We start from the raw sequence: 17466 nt of genomic DNA on the forward strand, positions 1-17466 counted from the left end.
AGCTACTTGTAACAATTCCCCTCCCCCGCACCGGGTGCCGCACGCCTTCGTTTCCTGCAATATCCAGAAAAACACCACATCGCGAAGCAAGCTAGGAACGCGAAGCACCATGTCTCCATGGATCTGCTGATAGAGAAAAGACGGGTCGACTTTCGAGTCAGGCAAACATGACCAATGCAACTCGTACTGGACGGAAGTCACATGTTTGTGACGAATGTGGACAGGTCTTGTCCCGCCAGGATCACCTTGAGCGTCATCGGCTCACCGCCCATACGCAACGTGACGGTGCTCAGGACTGCGCGTGTACAGAGTGCGGGCGGAAATTCTCCAGGAGGTTTGCACAATCCGTGTAGCTTACACGCAGGATGATTCTGATCTGACCAACTTGGGAGCAGAGACGTCCTCCTCCGGCATTATCGTATTCTCCATGGCATGCAGTGCCAGCCTCGGCCGAAAGGCCGTCCGCGAAAAGTAGCAGAGGCCAAGGAGAAAGTGACCGCCCCTGGACTTCAAGCTCAACAACAGGAGTCTGGACCACGTCGTATACATGATGGCAACGTTAGCGATATTGAGGGAGCACAACATGCCGACAACACAGTCAATGCCAGCGATATCAAGAGAGCACACCATGCTCACAATACCGTTAATGCCAACATCAGTGCGGCCATTGACCCGTCAACACAAGGTGACCCTAATTGCTCAGAGCCTTTTCCCTCCCCTCGGACGCAAGTCGAAAATAACATGATGTCCTCGACAGCATTTGCTGAGTCGAACAACGCTTCGATGCCGACAAACAGTACGCTTCTTGAACCTGATTCCTCACCCGCATTCGCGCCGACTCCCGCCTTGATGGACAGTGGTCTCTTCTCATTTGATGGTATGTCGACCAGCCAGGATCTCGGTCCTTCTGGTATCCCTGAATGCTGATCGCTTAGCGTGGCCGGAACTTGCAGCCAATGTCTCCTTGCTCGGATGGATGAATGAAGAAGCCCAGACCTACAGCTCCTTCGACATGCCAGATATCCACATGGGCAACTTTTGCATACAAGGGCTCAACGATCAGTCCAGGTTGCCATCTGCTCAAGACAGCACAAGTACGTGCTTCACTGGCGTGCCTCCGTTACAAACGGGGCCAACAGCAACAGAATCCCACGGTGCCTGCAATCCTCTTCCAGCGACACAAAGGGTCCAGCTGTCATCGCCTTCAACAAGGTCCCAAAGCAGTGAGACTTCGCCTCTCCAAGAGATAGCGGACTCTGTGCCCATCGAAAAAGGCTCAGAGTCGAATCCATGGCCCTTCGAATGGCACGCGTCAAAAGACGATCAAAAGATTACGCTCCCTGAGCTGTGTACGACAGGATCCCCGTGGAGGAGAAATGACCTGGGTGCGGCAAACTCCAGGACGGTACAAGGAGCCTCCCAGCTATCTGGTGCCAGCGACGTGCTCGACGAGCGGAAACGTTCAAGCATTGTCCAGTTGCTTAGTCTTCCATTATCCCGTATACCTTGGCAAGATGATGTGAGCATGTTGAGGACCTTGCCAGGCTCAGACATCCTGCATCATTTAGTTGACCTATACTTTTTACATTTTCACGAGGTAACACCACATCCCATTCGACGCTATGTGGCCTGGTCGCATCGGATACTGACTGCTTTCATACAGCTTTGGCCGATCATCCACCAACCCACATTTGAAGTCTCGAAAGCCCCAACCATTCAAGTACTTTCAATGGCATGCATCGGGGCATGCTACTCCGGGCTCGAAAATTCCCTTGACTTTGCGGATTCTTTAGCAGAATTATGTCGACGAACGTCTACTTGGATGGTACCTATTGATTCTTTCCTAACAATGTCCACCTACTCACGACTACCCTTCTAGGCCGAGCATGATCCTCGCTTTCTCCGATCCCCCTCTTACGGTATCTCTCTCCTTCTCCAGCACATCCATGCCATTGGTTCAGGGTCACGACGGCTGTTCGAGATGACAGACTCCTCACGTTCTCGTCTTGTTAATATTGGACGTCATATGAACCATTTCTGTACTAATTTGCATGCCCCTCGGTCCGATCTGCCCTCCCGCACACTGGACATCTATGAAAGGTGGCTGGAATGGGTCAGGAAGGAGCAAGTGTGCAGATTAATCTGGTTTATATTCGTAAGTGCCGTTCTCGCCTCACCCCGACGTCTTTAAGTCGACCAAAGCAATGCAAAAGATCAGCCACTGCGCCAGAGCCGTTCGGCTGACATCGTGTGTAACAGGAATTCGACTGCTTCTATACAGCTTTTTCGAAGCAGGCCCCATGCATCAAGTTTGAAGAGCTTCCGCCGGACCTTCCTGCCGAGCAAGTACACTGGGAAGCACCGACGGCCTTTGCCTGGGCATCTTGTCCGTATCAAACAGCTCCGCGCAGTCTACCAACAACACAAACTCTTCACGGTATGCTCGGCAAAGGAACAGACATAGCCCTGTCTTTGAAGTCGGTTGATCACTTGGGTAAGCGCTTGTTGACTCGTTGCCTGGGTCGATGCCTGGAGTCCATCCAAGAGCAAACGGAGTCAAGTGTATACCACGTTCTATGGGAAGACAATGCTGGCCGCGCCGTCACTAGTGCCAATAGGTCCTGGATATCAAGATCGATCATGTCGGTATACGAGAGCAGCTGGGACGACAATTCACAGGGCTCGAATCTACGAGTTTCTTTACGAATAGCCATTGCAGCCCACTACAGCCATATGTTCGCGGCAGGAAAGCTCACTGGTCTCATTACCCGCGTGGCGCGCAAGAGGGCTGGTGAAAACGACAGCCTCCGGACCGGCAATCTACTCAATCCATCCTCAGGTCTGGGGAATTGTGGTAAAGCCACACCCCACGACGACTCATTCATCAAAGCAGCTTTCAATGAAGATCCGAAAGCTGTCAGAGAGATGATGTGGCATGCATCTCAAGTATTTTACCTACAGCGCCGGCACCCTTTCAATTCGCCACACGAGCCGCTATCAGTGTTTCTTGCTGGAATTTCATTGTGGGCGTTCCTAAAGTACTTCAATCCGGAGACAAATGACGATCAAAGCAGCACACGGGTGCAACTTGACGAACCCCCCTTCTGCAGTCGACCCGAGGCTCGAGAAGCTATAAGAAATTGGATTGAGAGTGGTGGTAGAACCTATCTCGAGGGTGTTGGAGACGTGCGCTCCCCGGACGCTCCACGACGGATTCTCTCCTTGTGCATTGACATGACGAAGCGGCTGAAAGTCTGGAGAATGGCTTCGAAGGTCTCGGACATTTTCATCCGCTTGCTACAACGTGAAGACCAAGAATTCAACGACACGTTTGGCCTCGTTTAGAGGGAAGAGTCACCTTATCACGCTAATATGAATGCTTTCAACCTGGGTTCGCCAGGACCCTAGTCACAACGACCTCTTGAATGCTGGGTTCAACAACATTCGGGCCTTTGAAAGCAAGTAATCTTGCGAACGCAAGACTGAACCCCGGGGCACTGGGTGACACTCATTCAAGAGGTGGCCAGGCTTGCATCATACCAGAGGCGGCGCCGGTGACAATTCCACTCAGTCCAATCACAGGGGACGACATCTTGCTTCCCGCAGATCGAGAAGATGATTCAAGGTTTCCTGGCGATGTGGAGGAATCACTGAGTCCGCTACTCATGCAAACAGGAACTCCGCTTGATGGGAAAGACGGGGAGCACGGTAGGAGATTTCGCAGAACCTCTCATGTTCCACATCAATCATGGGTGAGCAGAGCTGGGCTGCTCAAAACCTTCGACGAGGTCGGCATCTTCCAACGCATACGCATCCATCCATGTTGAGGGCATCGATCTGGGTGCAAGTGTCGACTGATCCCAGTTGGTACCGTCTGCGGAATGAACCGAGAAATAAGTGCCGGATGACGCCCTAGCCTTATTCTTGTCAAGCATGAGCAGCGCTGCTTGCCAGGCTCTTGTAGCTTCCGCTGCTGCTGCTGCTGTTGTTGTTGTTGCTGAAGGCCAGAGACCTCCTGAATTCTGTAGTGACACAGGTCGTCTGCTAAACCTGCGCTATGTCCTGGACTAGCTCGTCACTGCAGAGATCCCGACCGGGCGTTTGCATGTAGGACAGAAACCTCGACAGGTGGTGAGCCATTTCTCAATGCAGTCGGCATGAAACAGATGGCAACATTGCAATTGGCGAATCTGGGCGTCATCTTCCACGGAATCGTGACAAATGACGCAGAGAGGGTAGCCCTCACAACCACCTCCCTCATCCTTTTCAAAGTATGGAGGCTTGGTGGGGATCGAATCCATGCCCGCCACTGAGATCGGCGCGCAGAGGATTGCCGACTTCTCGGTAGGAACGAGAACCGCTGCCGGACATGAGCAGTCCGCGTGGCTGGGTTGTATACTCGAGGATTCTTCTTGGTGAGCCGAAAGCCTTTCGTCGACGGAAGTGTTCTCTGATCGTGGAAGTGTTTTCCACATTCCAAACGTGAGGGGTGGTGCAACCTTGTCCAGCTCTTTGATACGAATCCTCCCTGTCTTGACTCTGCGCTCTACATGAGCTTGCTGAACACGTCCAATAAGGTCGCCTGGTCGTGTTTGGGTGCACTCTTCCTGATTCCTCGGAGGACTCCTGATCTGGCGTCGCCTCTTGTTGTAGAAGATCCGGCTAGTCTTCAGTCAGCATCAGCACGACAATGGTGCGGCTCGAGGATCACCGCCATACATGACATTCAAGACGAAGAAGATCAGGACCACGGCAACTAAGAACCAGATGGCTGGACTAAGGCCGCCGTCATCGGCAGGTTTCTGGTCAAGACTTGCGTTCCCAGTCGCAGTTGGCGCCATACGTGTAGTATATCTGTTCTGCTTCAAGACTACTGATGTACGACAACTGTTATATACGTAGTATAGGGATCAAGCCTAGACAGTCGTTTCACTCCGCGGCACTAACGGATCGACGGCACCATAACAGGTGATGCAGCTTGGCTGCATTAAGAGAGCCAGCGAGACCGCGAATGATGATGTCAGCTGCATCAGATATACATGTGATAGTCACCGTCTTTTGCATGTTTTGAACCGACTAGCATTTTGCCCAGGGTTCATGGGAAAACTCTGTCCCAGGGTTGGAGGGAACCAGAAACTGAAAATGGAGACAATCAGATAATCATACCACAAGGTGCCACAAGGACCGCAAAAGTCACAACAACGCCAAGGCCGGCAAGACGGAACGCCAAGCAAAGATTTTTCCGCTCTTTCCGTTTCAGCCAAGTCTGAGCGTCGAAAGAATTACGCGTAGGTTCACTACCTGGTAGTTTTTCCCTCCCTCTGCCTGGCCACTTGAAACTAGCGAACAACTGCAACGGTTTCCTCGTCGGATGCCGCCCTTGGGCTTCGTGATAGCTCCTTCAAGATAGGTCGGAGGATGATGCCATGCTTGTGCCAAGCAAGTGCCAACGTCTTCCCTCCAGCTCTGGATTCCGCTCGGTAAGTCGAGAGTCGAGTCACGACTTGGCATTGTGTCTTGTTGAGCTTCCAAGAAGTCCGCGGGCTAGGCGCCGTCTTGGTACCAGAGCTGGATCACACCACGTTACCCAATGAGCGGGATACAAATTGTCCACGCCCCCGGCATGTTGTTTATCATGGCTCCTCAGTGCGTCGTGATGAACACACCCCGAAACTCTTCATTGTGCTTGGCCCAAGTCACAGCTCCCCCAGGTGCCCACCATGAACTCAACGGAACAAGAGTTGCTGCAGAGATCCTACAGTCTCGTGTTTCGCCAAGCGATCGGAATTTGTAGTGGCAATGGACCAAGCACCTTTTATAAGTAAATCCTCCTTCAGCTGCTCAGTCTTCCTTCGATCTCCCGTTTCCCGCGGCCTCCAAATCTCCCCATTCAATTGACAACATGGAGGAACATGTTTCGGGACAATCGAATAAACCTCTACCCAAGCCGGCGCATGCTCTCGACGGCAACGCTGTCGTTGAAGGGCTTGGCGGCAATGCGCGGGATGGATTAACAAAAGAAGAAGCTCAGTCGAGATTGAATGAATATGGCAGGAATGAGTTGGACGAAGGACCCGGTGTCCAGCCATTCAAGATCCTGTTGCGTCAGATTGCAAATGCCATGATGCTAGTGAGTAAAGTGTCCAATCAAAGCGTCTCACCTGCTGATCTGTCCAAAAGGTGCTTATCATGGCCATGGTAGTTTCATTTGCCATCAAATCGTGGATTGAAGGAGGTGTGATCACGGGTGTCATCGCCTTGAATATCGTCGTCGGGTTTTTCCAAGAGTACAATGCGGAAAAGACCATGGACTCTCTGCGTTCCCTGGCCTCTCCGACTGCAAATGTGGTTCGTGGAGGACAAACGGTCAACATTCCCACCGCAGAATTGGTACCTGGTGATTTGGTTGAGTTGAAACTTGGAGACACTGTTCCTGCGGATGTCAGGTAGGGTTTCCCCCAAACATGTCGCATACGTACCACTCACAGGAAGTCTAGGCTCCTGGAATCACTGAATTTCGAGACTGATGAGGCTCTCCTGACGGGAGAATCCCTCCCAGTGGCAAAGGACGAAGAAGGCATCTTTGATCCCGAGACCGGACCTGGTGACAGACTCAACGTTGCTTACAGCTCGTCAACCGTGACCAAAGGCCGAGCCCGAGGTATCGCGTTCGCCACGGGAATGTACACGGAGATTGGCTCCATCGCAGCATCTCTTCGCAAAGGACAATCCAAGGTTCGACCGGTCAAGCGTCGCCCCGACGGCACCGTAAATCCCATCCGGTACGCAGAATCCTGGGGAATGACGTTCGCCGACGCTGTTGGCCGCTTCCTGGGCGTGAACGTCGGCACTCCGTTGCAACGAAAACTCTCACGACTCGCATTGTTGCTGTTCGGCATCGCTGTTGTGTGCGCCATCATTGTCCTTGCCTCGAATTCATGGTCCAACAAGTCGGAAGTCATCATCTACGCCGTTGCGACTGGCCTATCAATGATTCCAGCCTCCCTCATCGTCGTTCTCACCATCACAATGGCAGTCGGAACCAAGCGAATGGTAAAACGTAACGTCATCGTGCGAAAAATGGATGCCCTCGAAGCTCTCGGTGGAGTGACGGACATCTGCTCCGACAAGACAGGTACCCTCACCCAGGGCAAGATGGTTGCTCGAAAAGCTTGGTTACCCAGCCGAGGTGTATACTCAATCAGTACTTCGGACGAAGCATTCAACCCAACGAAAGGCGATTTGACTCATCACTCGCAACCACCCGCTAGTACTGATGAGGAAGGAGATGCGCTTCAATACAGCCATGCTACAGAGAACCATCGTGAACTGAGGGACTTCCTGCAGGTTGCTTCACTTGCCAATCTAGCCCACGTGCATCAAAACGACGAAGGCACCTGGCAAGCACGAGGAGATCCGACGGAAATCGCCCTTCAAGTATTCGCCTCTCGATTTGATTACAACCGCTCCAAATTTATCGATGGTCCTGATGCCACCTACAAGCAGGTCAGCGAGTATCCTTTCGACTCCGATGTCAAGAAAATGTCCGTCATATTCGAAAACCTCAAAACGAAAGAACAGATGGTGTACACCAAAGGTGCCGTCGAGCGTGTTATTGATTCCTGCACCACCATCAGATGGTCTCTTGATCAGGAATCGGATGTCGAGTTGGATGACGAGAAGAAACAGCACATTCTCGACAACATGGAAGCGCTCGCTTCTCAGGGTCTTCGTGTTCTCGCACTTGCTAGCCGACCGTACGATGTCAAAAAAGAACGCCGAGCAAGTCGTGAAGGACCACCTCCTCGGGAACAAGTCGAACAGGACCTTGTCTTCCGCGGTCTCATCGGTCTATACGATCCACCACGACAAGAGTCCGCAGAAGCAGTCAAGCGATGCCACCGAGCAGGTATCAAAGTACACATGCTGACAGGAGATCACCCCGGCACTGCCCGAGCCATCGCCATCCAAGTTGGCATCCTGCCTGATATGAACCATGTCAGCGAGCCCGTGGCGAAGTCTATGGTCATGACTGCCTCTGAATTCGACAAGCTCTCCGATGAAAAACTGGACCAACTCCCCGTGCTCCCACTTGTCATTGCCCGATGTGCGCCAAACACCAAAGTCCGCATGATCGAAGCTCTCCGACGACGCAAAGCTTTCATGGCTATGGTAAGTCCATCCGCCCTATTGTTACCCACTCCTCACCATCTTCAACTAAAGCTGACCCGATATAGACCGGCGACGGTGTCAACGACTCCCCCTCCCTGAAGATTGCCGACGTCGGCATAGCGATGGGCATGGCCGGGTCCGACGTGGCTAAAGACGCCTCCGACATCGTTCTGACCGACGACAACTTCGCCTCGATCCTCAACGCCATCGAAGAAGGTCGCCGCATGTTCGACAACATCCAGAAATTCGTCCTGCATCTGCTCGCCGAGAACATTGCACAGGCATGCACGCTGCTCATCGGTCTGGCGTTCAAAGACAGCACCGGTCTGTCCGTGTTTCCGCTTGCGCCCGTCGAAATCCTGTGGGTCATCATGATCACCTCCGGCATGCCCGACATGGGTCTCGGCATGGAAGTCGCATCGCCCGACATCCTCTCGCGCCCGCCCCAGGACCTCAAGCGCGGCGTCTTCACCCTGGAAGTCATGCTCGATATGATCGCGTACGGACTCTGGATGAGCGCGCTGTGTCTCTCGAGTTTCCTGCTCGTCGTGTACGGCTTTGGCGACGGCAATCTCGGGTCTGGATGCAACGACACCTACTCGGAGCAATGTGACACGGTCTTCCGAGCCCGCGCCACCACATTCGTGTCGCTCACATGGTTCGCGCTGTTCCTGGCCTGGGAAATGGTCGACATGCGCCGCAGTTTCTTCCGCATGCAGCCCGGCAGCAAGCGCTACTTTACCCAGTGGATGGTCGACGTCTGGCGGAACCAGTTCCTCTTCTGGGCCATCATTGCGGGTTTCGTCACCATCTTCCCCACCCTGTACATTCCCGTCATCAACCACGACGTCTTCAAACACACCGGCATCTCATGGGAATGGGGCATCGTCTTCGTCGAAGCCTTGTTGTTCTTCCTCGGCGCCGAGGCTTGGAAGTGGGCGAAGAGAGTCTACTTCCGCCGCAGGGCGGCCAAGTTGGGCCAACGACCCCAGGATCTGGAGAAGAGGGCGTTTGGGAGTTTCATTGAAATTTCCGATGAAGCAACCAGTGGTAGCGGTAGTGGCAGTGAGCATGGCGAGAAGACTACGACCCGGGAGAAGAGGTGACGGACACGGGTCTGTGGGCCTGCTCTTTTGGAAACGAAAAATACGAGTTCTGTATAGGGGACAGGAATAGAAATGTGCGCGAAGATGCATATGGCCCCGGCCGGTGGAGGGTGGATCACTACGCTTTGCGGCTGTCTGATCACTTGTAACGACTGTTGACGAAAGGCAAATGATACGATCCGTCTTGCCAGTTTAGAACGAATTGCTAGAATTATCTGCAAAGACAAACTGCCAGCTCTTGTATTTTTAGTCTCTAAGGACTCTCATGCTCTGCCTCGGGTCTCTCGAGGACTCTCTCGTGCTCTGATCTCCGCACCCTTCCCATCGAGTCAATTGGAGACTGGACGATCTCAGGCCTTGAAGCTGCCTGTAAAAACAAGTCTTCGCGCATTGGCTCAACGTGACTGACTGCACCCACCGAAGAGGGAAGCGAAGCTCTTCGCCGACCACATGTGACACCCAGGTAGAGCACTGGCTTCACTGCTTCTGCTCGGTTCAGCGCCATACCGAACGAACAACGGTCCATTCCTCGCCGTTGATAATCTTAATGCAGCTTATCCGTTTCTTGCGGAGCGGTCTCCTGACCTCCCATATGATTGGTTGCCTCATTGCACTCCATACACTCTCTGGGTTTCTCATCTCTAGAAAACGCTGCGGACTCGGCCCTGGTTGCCGTGGTGTGATGACGGCGACAGTTTTTTCTTTGTCCATGCCGCAATACCTTGATCTGCTGAGACCTTTTACCTCTTCTAGCCCTTCCAACCAGAATGTATGTGATAGGAGCTCGATGCACAGATACTAAACCAAATCAGTAAGCATTCAGACCTTGGACATCAGAAATACTAACAGTTCTGCTGCCCTTGAGATAGAGGCATTGTTTCAAGATCGCCTCCGCATGATCTGTCTTTGCTCGCTTCTGCATATGGTCAAAAGCAGCTTTGTACTCGGATCCTGGTTTCAGGAAGGCACGATGTAAAAGCTCCAAGATAACAGGGTCCTTTAGCGAGACGTCCAGCGTGTCGAGCCCGTAACTTTTATAAGGCAGGGTCAGTGTCCTAGAGGAGTAGATTTCGACCTTGCACAATCCTGTCACCGTTGCAAGCGACGATTGACAAATGGATGAGGCCGCATATGCTAGCTCCCCAATGTGCTGCGCATTAGTCTGATACCGGAGGAACCGAGTGTTCCGTAGGTCGTGAATAGAGAAACCTTTGACAGGAGATGCTTCCGCCCAGGAATCGACTTTGATGTCGAATGTGGCCGAATTAAGAAGGATCGGTTTTGCTTCGGCCAGCCATTGTTTGGAAGCCAGTAGGAGGTTCAGACCCATTGCTTTATTCCGACGAATTATAAGCCACTTAGGAGGTACTCCATGGGGTTTGTTTGGCCAGTCTTCAGGTTGTTCTTCGATCTCGTCGCCGTCATCCTTTTCTCGGATGTGAATCAGCTGCCCGTCGAAGAGGTGGTGGTAGATCTGGTTGCGCGTTTCTGCCGCTAGATCGAAGAATGACAGCCTTCCTGATTGAGAAGACGGCAGCCACGGCGCAGCCATGGTGGCAGAGATGTTCGTCGGTAAGGTTGAAGACGTTGGCATGACAAGGTAAAGTCGCGCGGATGAGGATGGGAGGAGATGAGTCGCGACGTAAGGGCGGGGATCTTCTTTATATTTATAGTGATCAGGTGAGTGAATCACTTGTGAGGGAATGGTGGACAGTGAAGTTGCTGTGAAGAGCGCAGGTGCAGGTCGTAGGCCATTCTCACTTCAATGTCAGCAGTCGTAGACAACTATTGCTTCACTCTCTCGTCATCTCTGTCGCGGTTGCCTGCACTTGCTGGCGGGACAGTAAATGTCTTGAAGTCGATCCGGCTATAAACATCCACAAGTATTAGCCATGACGGAGTTCTAGATGAGACCTCAAGCGACAACACTTACCACACAGGGCACGTTCCACTGACATCCAACAGCCATCGATCAACGCATGTCTGATGGAAGCGGTGCTCGCAGGGAAGCACGCGGACATTGTCTTTCTCAACAAAGTCCTGCATGCATACCGGGCATTCAGCCTGATTGTTCTCCAGCACAAACCGTGGCTGCGTGCTTCTTTCGTTGTCCTTCTTGTCTCTTGTGCCGACGGCGCCCTCACGGAGATGCACCGCCTCAGGTACTTCCACCATTGAGCACTTGACACCAAGTTCGAACCCCTTTGTATCCCCCGTGCAGCTCTCTACGTCCGCGTCTAGGTGCTCCATCTTGTCGCCATGTACGACCAGTCGAAAGCTGTCTAGCAATGAAGCTGGAATGCCCTTCTTATTGAGAGGTCGACGTGATGCTATGTGCAACCGTGTGTTGTCTTGCGGTCTCCGTTTCATATAGTGGGATCTCAGCATCGCCCATCCCAGGCCGACGACCAAAAGGACCGCCACAACGATCAGAAAGATAAAGCCGATTTTTCTTTTTCCAGGACTGTCCTTGCCAGGACCGGAAGACCCATGAAGGCTTGTTGATGACATGGTTTGAGGAACGCTAAGGTGTTTGTTTGTCAAACCGTTGCTGTACAGTTGAGAGGAGTGTCCGGTAGCAAACGCAGGAATGATTTGGTGTTAAATGCCTGATCGTGCCAGTTCTAAATGTGCACAGGCTGGTTCTGAGACGAGCGTGCGGCTCAGCCAGCCAGGAAACTCACAAAAGGACCTCATAATGGCCAAGCGAGCCTGGACTCACTCACATATGCTTGCCGATTGGAAGGGATGAGCACGGCCTCAAAACAATGGTTGCTAACGTGCTATTTTGGATGGGCACGGACGCTTTGAGTCAGGCAGAGTCAAACAGGAGGACTGACCAACTGCTTAAGCGACCTGCTGCCGGTAGCGCCGTATGGTCGCATTCAGTCTCAAGAAGGAATTGTGTGATCTGACTGGGTTGAGAACATGGCAAGATTACAAGGGAGAGCAAGCTCTTCATCTACCCCTGCTGGGATGAAGAACGAATGCAACATGAACAGCAATTCACCGGCTGACGCAAGCTTTTGGTTCCGCACATCTGAGAGGGCTCTGGGGTTCAAGCGCCGACTTGGATAGGTCAGGGGAAAGTATGCGCTGATGATCACGGCGTCGCGAGGCGTCGATGGTCGGCGGCTGAAAGTCTGCAGCGCCAATGCTTGGGTTCTTCCGGTCGAAGCAAGAATGGCAGCCATTTCCGAATCTGTCTCGCCAAAGTGTTTGTAGGTGATGGAGCGTAGTCCAGACATGCCCAGGCCACGCAGAGCACGGCACGATAAGGTCTTTTCTGGCCTTAACCTGTACTAGATACGACGGTGGGATAACTAAGAATAAATCGTACTCCTTTAGGATTTTAACAACTAGCGGTGTTTACAGGTGAGGTCCGTGGGTGTTCTGGGGTCCTGGAGTGTTCAAATAGATCGGAGCATAGACCATTCGGCACAAAATCCCACTAGTAGTTAAAGTACAAAGCGAAGGTGGCCATCGTCAGCTCCAGAATCCGACTGGCCTTCTGAGGTGCTCTGGAACATCAGTCTTGCTTAACCGATACGCAAGCCACGGTCTCGATGTCAGCGTCGATATCAGACCGCGCTGAGACACGCAGACAATGATACCTAATGTAGGCGCGAGGCCGTGATGTATTCGACATGGATTGCACTGAAAGACGGAGAAACAAATCAGGCGCATCAACGCTCGTTTCATGTGCAGCCTCGCCGACCAACAAGTCTTGTACAATCGTGGCCATAAGGCATTCTAGAAGGACAATTCTTGTAGTGCTACATACCAGGTATTCAATCCAATGCGGCCTCCCTACTCCGTACCAGGAGGGCGCAATTCAAGCTCGGCAAATGCATCACGATGAGACACATCGACGAGACCCATGCCCTTTCCCCCAGGGTTGTGTCCGTGAGAGACACTCTCTCCCATTCCCAAACGCCATCCATCGCTGGGACAAACGTGACAGGCTTCACTAAAGATCTACAGGCCTCCCGTCACCAGCGTCTGCGGTAACAACCGTCACTGTTCCGTCCTCTCCTTCGCTACCATCCTGAAATCCAAACCGTTGCCCAGCGTTGCTAGTGACGGCCTCCTGCATCATGCGCATGCCTTCTTCGGGAGCTTTCAAGCTAGCCTGGCGGAAAGTGTTCTCCATGTCCTTCATCCTTTTCTTGAAGGCCAGTCGATCCAAGAACAACTGTTGTCGACCCTTATCTAGGTCTCTGCGTTCAGACTGGACCAATTCTTCCATCTCCGAGAACTGCGACATCTTCATCTCGAACTTCTGCAACGTTAGATTGACACCTGCCCCGATCATTCGTGTCAATTCTCTTTCTTCATGAGAGGCGAGACCACTTGATCGTGCCGCGGCAGTTGCAGTGCCCACACTTGCAATATCAGTCACGACAGCTGTGGAGCCAGCAGCTTCGGTCGGCGTCGTCGTCTTCTTCTCCACGGCTGTCTCATCAACCTCCATCGTGTCCTCGAACTTAAGATTCTCATTGTCCTGATCCCTAGGAGTGGCTGATTCAATTCCACCTATCCCTTTCTCGAGCTGGGCTCTCATCTCCTGTTGCATGACCTCGATCGACCGACCTGCTGCTGCAGCAACGACTTTGGGATCTGCCATCTGCGTTAAGAATGCCATGACCGACATGACTGGATTGTCCACCGGGTTGATTGGAGTTCGTCCGGTTAACGTCTTCATGAGAGCAGCACCGCCGTTCAAGGGTCCGTCTTCCAGATATTGATCTTGGATGTCCATTTGCAAGAACTTCAGCACGCATTCCTCTCTCGTTCTCGTGCCAACATGTTTCGAGACTGCCTCCCAATTGTCGTCGAACGTCTCTAGAGCTTCCAGTAGCAGCAAGGTTTCGGAATCTGTCCACGGCGCATCTTTGTCCGGAATATGTGAATATGCAGGCTCTTCCATCTTGACGAAATCCGACGATCGGTGATTGCTGGGCATCCTGGACTGGAAGTAGCAGTTCGGACATAGGTCATACTTGATCTCCTGGGCGTTACTCGATACAGGGTCAGACTTTGCGTAGTGGAAACGAGACCGCGTGCAGTCAACGCCACAGGCATAGCAGTTGAAGGTCTTGGCTGGTTCTCTGGCAGCCGCATCCATTGCTTTAGTCGCGCCATTGGCCGTCGCTCCCTCGCCATTTGTCTGCTTCTCCGGCTCTTCACTCGTTTTGATCTCTTTGCCCTTGTCATCATAAATGTTTCGCCTGAGTTCAAGGTTCAGGTCTCCTTTAGAGGCGGGAGTCGCTGATTTTGCTCGGTCGGTAGACGAATGAGGTTTGCCGGGGGTAACCACTGCGTTTTGTGCCGGTTGGAAGGGCTGTAATCCTCGAGGCGTGTCTGCTGTCACTCTAAAATGACCGGTGAAAGGAGGCCCAATGTTGGCAGGACGAGTTTGCGGATCAACCTATCCTCGTTAGCATTGCGCACCATACAAGCCCTCACGCTCCCTACCTGGTAGTTAATGAGACCCCATTGTTCCAGAAAGGCGTGTACCCGCATAATGGCGCAAACATCTCCCGCCAGGTTTCTCCGGCAGGCAGTTACTGTGAGGTATTCAACAGGATTGAGTCGGTAAGTGTTGATCATGAAGTCGCGGTAGTCTTTGTAGACGGCTGGTGTTTTGCTTCGGTTCCGACTGTTGAAGAATTCCGGCAAGGACTTCTTTTCAAGTGGGTGTATTGTTGCCATGTCAAACCATGTGCTGTAGCTGGGTAGGATGATCTGGTGCGTTTGCGCTACTAGATGTGAACTCGCGGCAGCTTCCAATGCAGTTTTTGCTTCTGCGGACTGAGCGTCTGTGCCATTCGCATTTGCTGGTGTTTCTTGGGATTCTTCGGCGTTTTCTTTATCCACATCACCATCCTCAACCTTTGCATCCTCGTCAACACCGCCCATTTCAGCATCCTCTGGCTCCCCGTTCGCTTTATCTTGCGGAGCTGGTGACTTTGGCGCATCTAGAGGGTTGGCTTCGACGGTGACTGTGGCTTCTGCAGGAGTGCTAGTGTCTGTTCATGTCGTGTTAGCATGGCATATATACAATCGATAGTACCGCCAGGGTAACTGTCGTAGTGGACGCGTACCTTCCGCGGCTGGCTCTGATTCTACCGGTACATCCGCGCTACCTTCCGCCAAGGCAGTGGTTTCCGATGCCTCTTGCTTCAATTCGGTCGGGACGTCTTCGACTTCGGCCGCGATTTGTTCTTCGTTGGCCATGGTTGGAAAGATTGTTGATGAACCCAGCCCCCGTTGCTTCGAAGATGCGCAAGCCTTCAACGAAGGCCCAAAAGATGAGTAGCGCCTGCCTATGCCCGCCTAGTTGAAAGTAGCCCCAGATTCTCCCGAGTGAGATTGCGTAGCGGGATGCGACTTTTGATCTGAGTTTGTTTCGGTACAACAACCTTGTCGCGAAATCGCAATCGCGCGGCGGAGACACGACTGTCTGAACGCCAAAAAGTCGAAGGCCAGAACCCTGCCAAGCTTATCACGTGATCTGTAGACTTCGTCCAATGAAGGCTTATTATTCAGGCGGCCATACATACAGCCTCGTCGATTCAGGACAGGAGAACTCGTCAATTACGCAGTAATTATCATTAGCGAACTATTGCTCGTGTCGTAGAAACTTATATTCGAGACAGATCCAGCCTTGGCGCCACGTTTTGCGTTGAAAGGCAGATCCAACCTAACTTCATCACCACGTTTTCCTGCTGTCCAGAACCACCCATCGAGGTTTCGGATTTCCGACATATTTTGAACCCAGCCAACACATTTCCTGGTCTCTGGAATTAACACGTTCTGACCGAATGTCCACCAACAGCTGAGTGGCTCGGTCCAAAGTGTCTTTTCCAGAGTTGAACAGTGACCGGCGTTTGGGGCATCTTTATCGAAGGACCTCGCAGACAACTTTGGTGTCACGTAGAATGCATCGTAGGTCCAGACATAGTCCAAGAGACAGTCTGATATTCGTCCAGCATATCATTCTTCGTCGAGTATCCCTGACCCTTCCCAACGTCCGGAACTACTCTTTGCGGGCGACATCAAGACATGTCCTTGAACTTTACAGTCTTATGACAAGTCTCACCATCGTCATGCTCATGATACCTGCATGAGTTTCCTTCGGTCGGATCATCAAACAGTGAGCCTCCAGTACCTTCTTTGATTGCATTGATAACGTCAACGGCAAAATCGGGTGAAAGCGCGAAACAGTCTTTGTACGACGAAGCATCCTTCTCCGAAGCTGGATCCATGATTTGCCGCGCAGCTATCCTGCTGACCAGCTTCCGAAAGGGCGACGATGGCCGAGTCTGCTCATATACAGGTTTCATCTCTTCAGGTCCGGGGACCAGTCCAGCCTCGTGGCATCCTCGACGGAACTGATCGATAGCCAGGTTTTTGAGCTCTTGAAGGCCGAGGGTCTCGCACAGTAGATACAATTTCTGACATGTGTATGCATAGTCCCATTTCACGTCTTTCGGCATCCAGGAGACATCATCGATCTTGCCTTGATAGATCCATTTGAGCAGCAGCTCAAAGGCGCTCGGATCTTGGTCGCGCAGCTCCAGCTTGCCGTCCTTTATCCTTTTGTGTTCACCGTTGACAGTATATGATTCGTCAAAGAACCGGGTATGATGGATGAGTAGGCTTTGATGGAGCATCCACTGCCGGCCGTCAGGACCTACGGTGATCTCCAGTAGCGGACCGGACAGCAACCTTTGGTGCGCAAAGTCAGCGTTATCTGCTCACGAAGCCGCAACGAGCCCTGGTCTGAGGAAATCTTGCTTCACTTACTCTGCAAAGGTTTTCGCAGAAGTATCGCCTATGTTCTCTCCAGGAGGCATTTCAGAACGGTAGTTTGAGTAGATGCGCTCGAGGGTGTTGGGAGGATTGGGAGTCACATCGATGGGTGCAATGCGTTTTGTTGGAGTCCTTAAGATCGAGTGATCTTTGCGACCGGGAATATGAGACATGCGACATTGCTGAGCATTGATATAGACCTAAGAATGTGCCACCAAGTCCTCACTGACCTGAAGATGCGCTGTGCATGGCCGAGAAAATCATGAGTCTGACAGTTTTAGATTTGCAGCATGTCGACAGACAAACACGCAGCTTGCCAGCTTGCATCGGGTCGTCCAGAAACCTCGTTGTCAGACAGAGGGCTTCTTTC

The 17466-nt window shown here is 52.3% G+C and overlaps 7 protein-coding genes across 7 annotated transcripts; 2 read left to right on the forward strand and 5 right to left on the reverse strand.

The window, feature by feature from the left end:
* The first annotated feature begins 64 nt into the window (after positions 1–64).
* On the forward strand, positions 65–4846 carry PV05_03152 (uncharacterized protein). Its single transcript, XM_013463782.1, has 6 exons — positions 65–334; positions 396–877; positions 936–1597; positions 1664–1825; positions 1880–2155; positions 2260–4846. Exons 1-6 carry the CDS (start codon positions 168–170, stop codon positions 3343–3345), a joined length of 2835 nt encoding a protein of 944 aa, XP_013319236.1. The 5' UTR covers positions 65–167; the 3' UTR covers positions 3346–4846.
* On the reverse strand, positions 2929–5113 carry PV05_03153 (uncharacterized protein). The gene is made up of 2 exons (XM_013463783.1): positions 4720–5113; positions 2929–4662 (listed from the first exon to the last, which is right to left on the reverse strand). The coding sequence occupies exons 1-2, from the start codon at positions 4839–4841 to the stop codon at positions 4068–4070; spliced, it is 717 nt and encodes a 238-aa protein (XP_013319237.1). The 5' UTR covers positions 4842–5113; the 3' UTR covers positions 2929–4067.
* A 219-nt stretch (positions 5114–5332) lies between these two features.
* On the forward strand, positions 5333–9506 carry PV05_03154 (potassium/sodium efflux P-type ATPase, fungal-type). Its single transcript, XM_013463784.1, has 4 exons — positions 5333–6130; positions 6181–6446; positions 6498–8172; positions 8238–9506. The coding sequence occupies exons 1-4, from the start codon at positions 5903–5905 to the stop codon at positions 9276–9278; spliced, it is 3210 nt and encodes a 1069-aa protein (XP_013319238.1). The 5' UTR covers positions 5333–5902; the 3' UTR covers positions 9279–9506.
* A 267-nt stretch (positions 9507–9773) lies between these two features.
* On the reverse strand, positions 9774–10872 carry PV05_03155 (uncharacterized protein; the record flags this gene model as incomplete). The annotated part of the gene is made up of 2 exons (XM_013463785.1): positions 9774–10076; positions 10126–10872. The coding sequence occupies 2 exons, from the start codon at positions 10870–10872 to the stop codon at positions 9774–9776; spliced, it is 1050 nt and encodes a 349-aa protein (XP_013319239.1).
* Positions 10873–11063: 191 nt separating this feature from the next.
* On the reverse strand, positions 11064–11789 carry PV05_03156 (uncharacterized protein; the record flags this gene model as incomplete). Its single annotated transcript, XM_013463786.1, has 2 exons — positions 11064–11145; positions 11212–11789. 2 exons carry the CDS (start codon positions 11787–11789, stop codon positions 11064–11066), a joined length of 660 nt encoding a protein of 219 aa, XP_013319240.1.
* A 1154-nt stretch (positions 11790–12943) lies between these two features.
* On the reverse strand, positions 12944–15715 carry PV05_03157 (uncharacterized protein). The gene is made up of 3 exons (XM_013463787.1): positions 15386–15715; positions 14757–15310; positions 12944–14709 (listed from the first exon to the last, which is right to left on the reverse strand). The coding sequence occupies exons 1-3, from the start codon at positions 15516–15518 to the stop codon at positions 13249–13251; spliced, it is 2148 nt and encodes a 715-aa protein (XP_013319241.1). The 5' UTR covers positions 15519–15715; the 3' UTR covers positions 12944–13248.
* A 182-nt stretch (positions 15716–15897) lies between these two features.
* On the reverse strand, positions 15898–17385 carry PV05_03158 (uncharacterized protein). Its single transcript, XM_013463788.1, has 2 exons — positions 17091–17385; positions 15898–17012 (listed from the first exon to the last, which is right to left on the reverse strand). The coding sequence occupies exons 1-2, from the start codon at positions 17267–17269 to the stop codon at positions 16340–16342; spliced, it is 852 nt and encodes a 283-aa protein (XP_013319242.1). The 5' UTR covers positions 17270–17385; the 3' UTR covers positions 15898–16339.
* Positions 17386–17466: the final 81 nt, after the last annotated feature.

The sequence above is a fragment of the Exophiala xenobiotica genome (assembly GCF_000835505.1).
Source record: "Exophiala xenobiotica strain CBS 118157 unplaced genomic scaffold supercont1.2, whole genome shotgun sequence".
Classification (NCBI taxonomy): domain Eukaryota; kingdom Fungi; phylum Ascomycota; class Eurotiomycetes; order Chaetothyriales; family Herpotrichiellaceae; genus Exophiala; species Exophiala xenobiotica.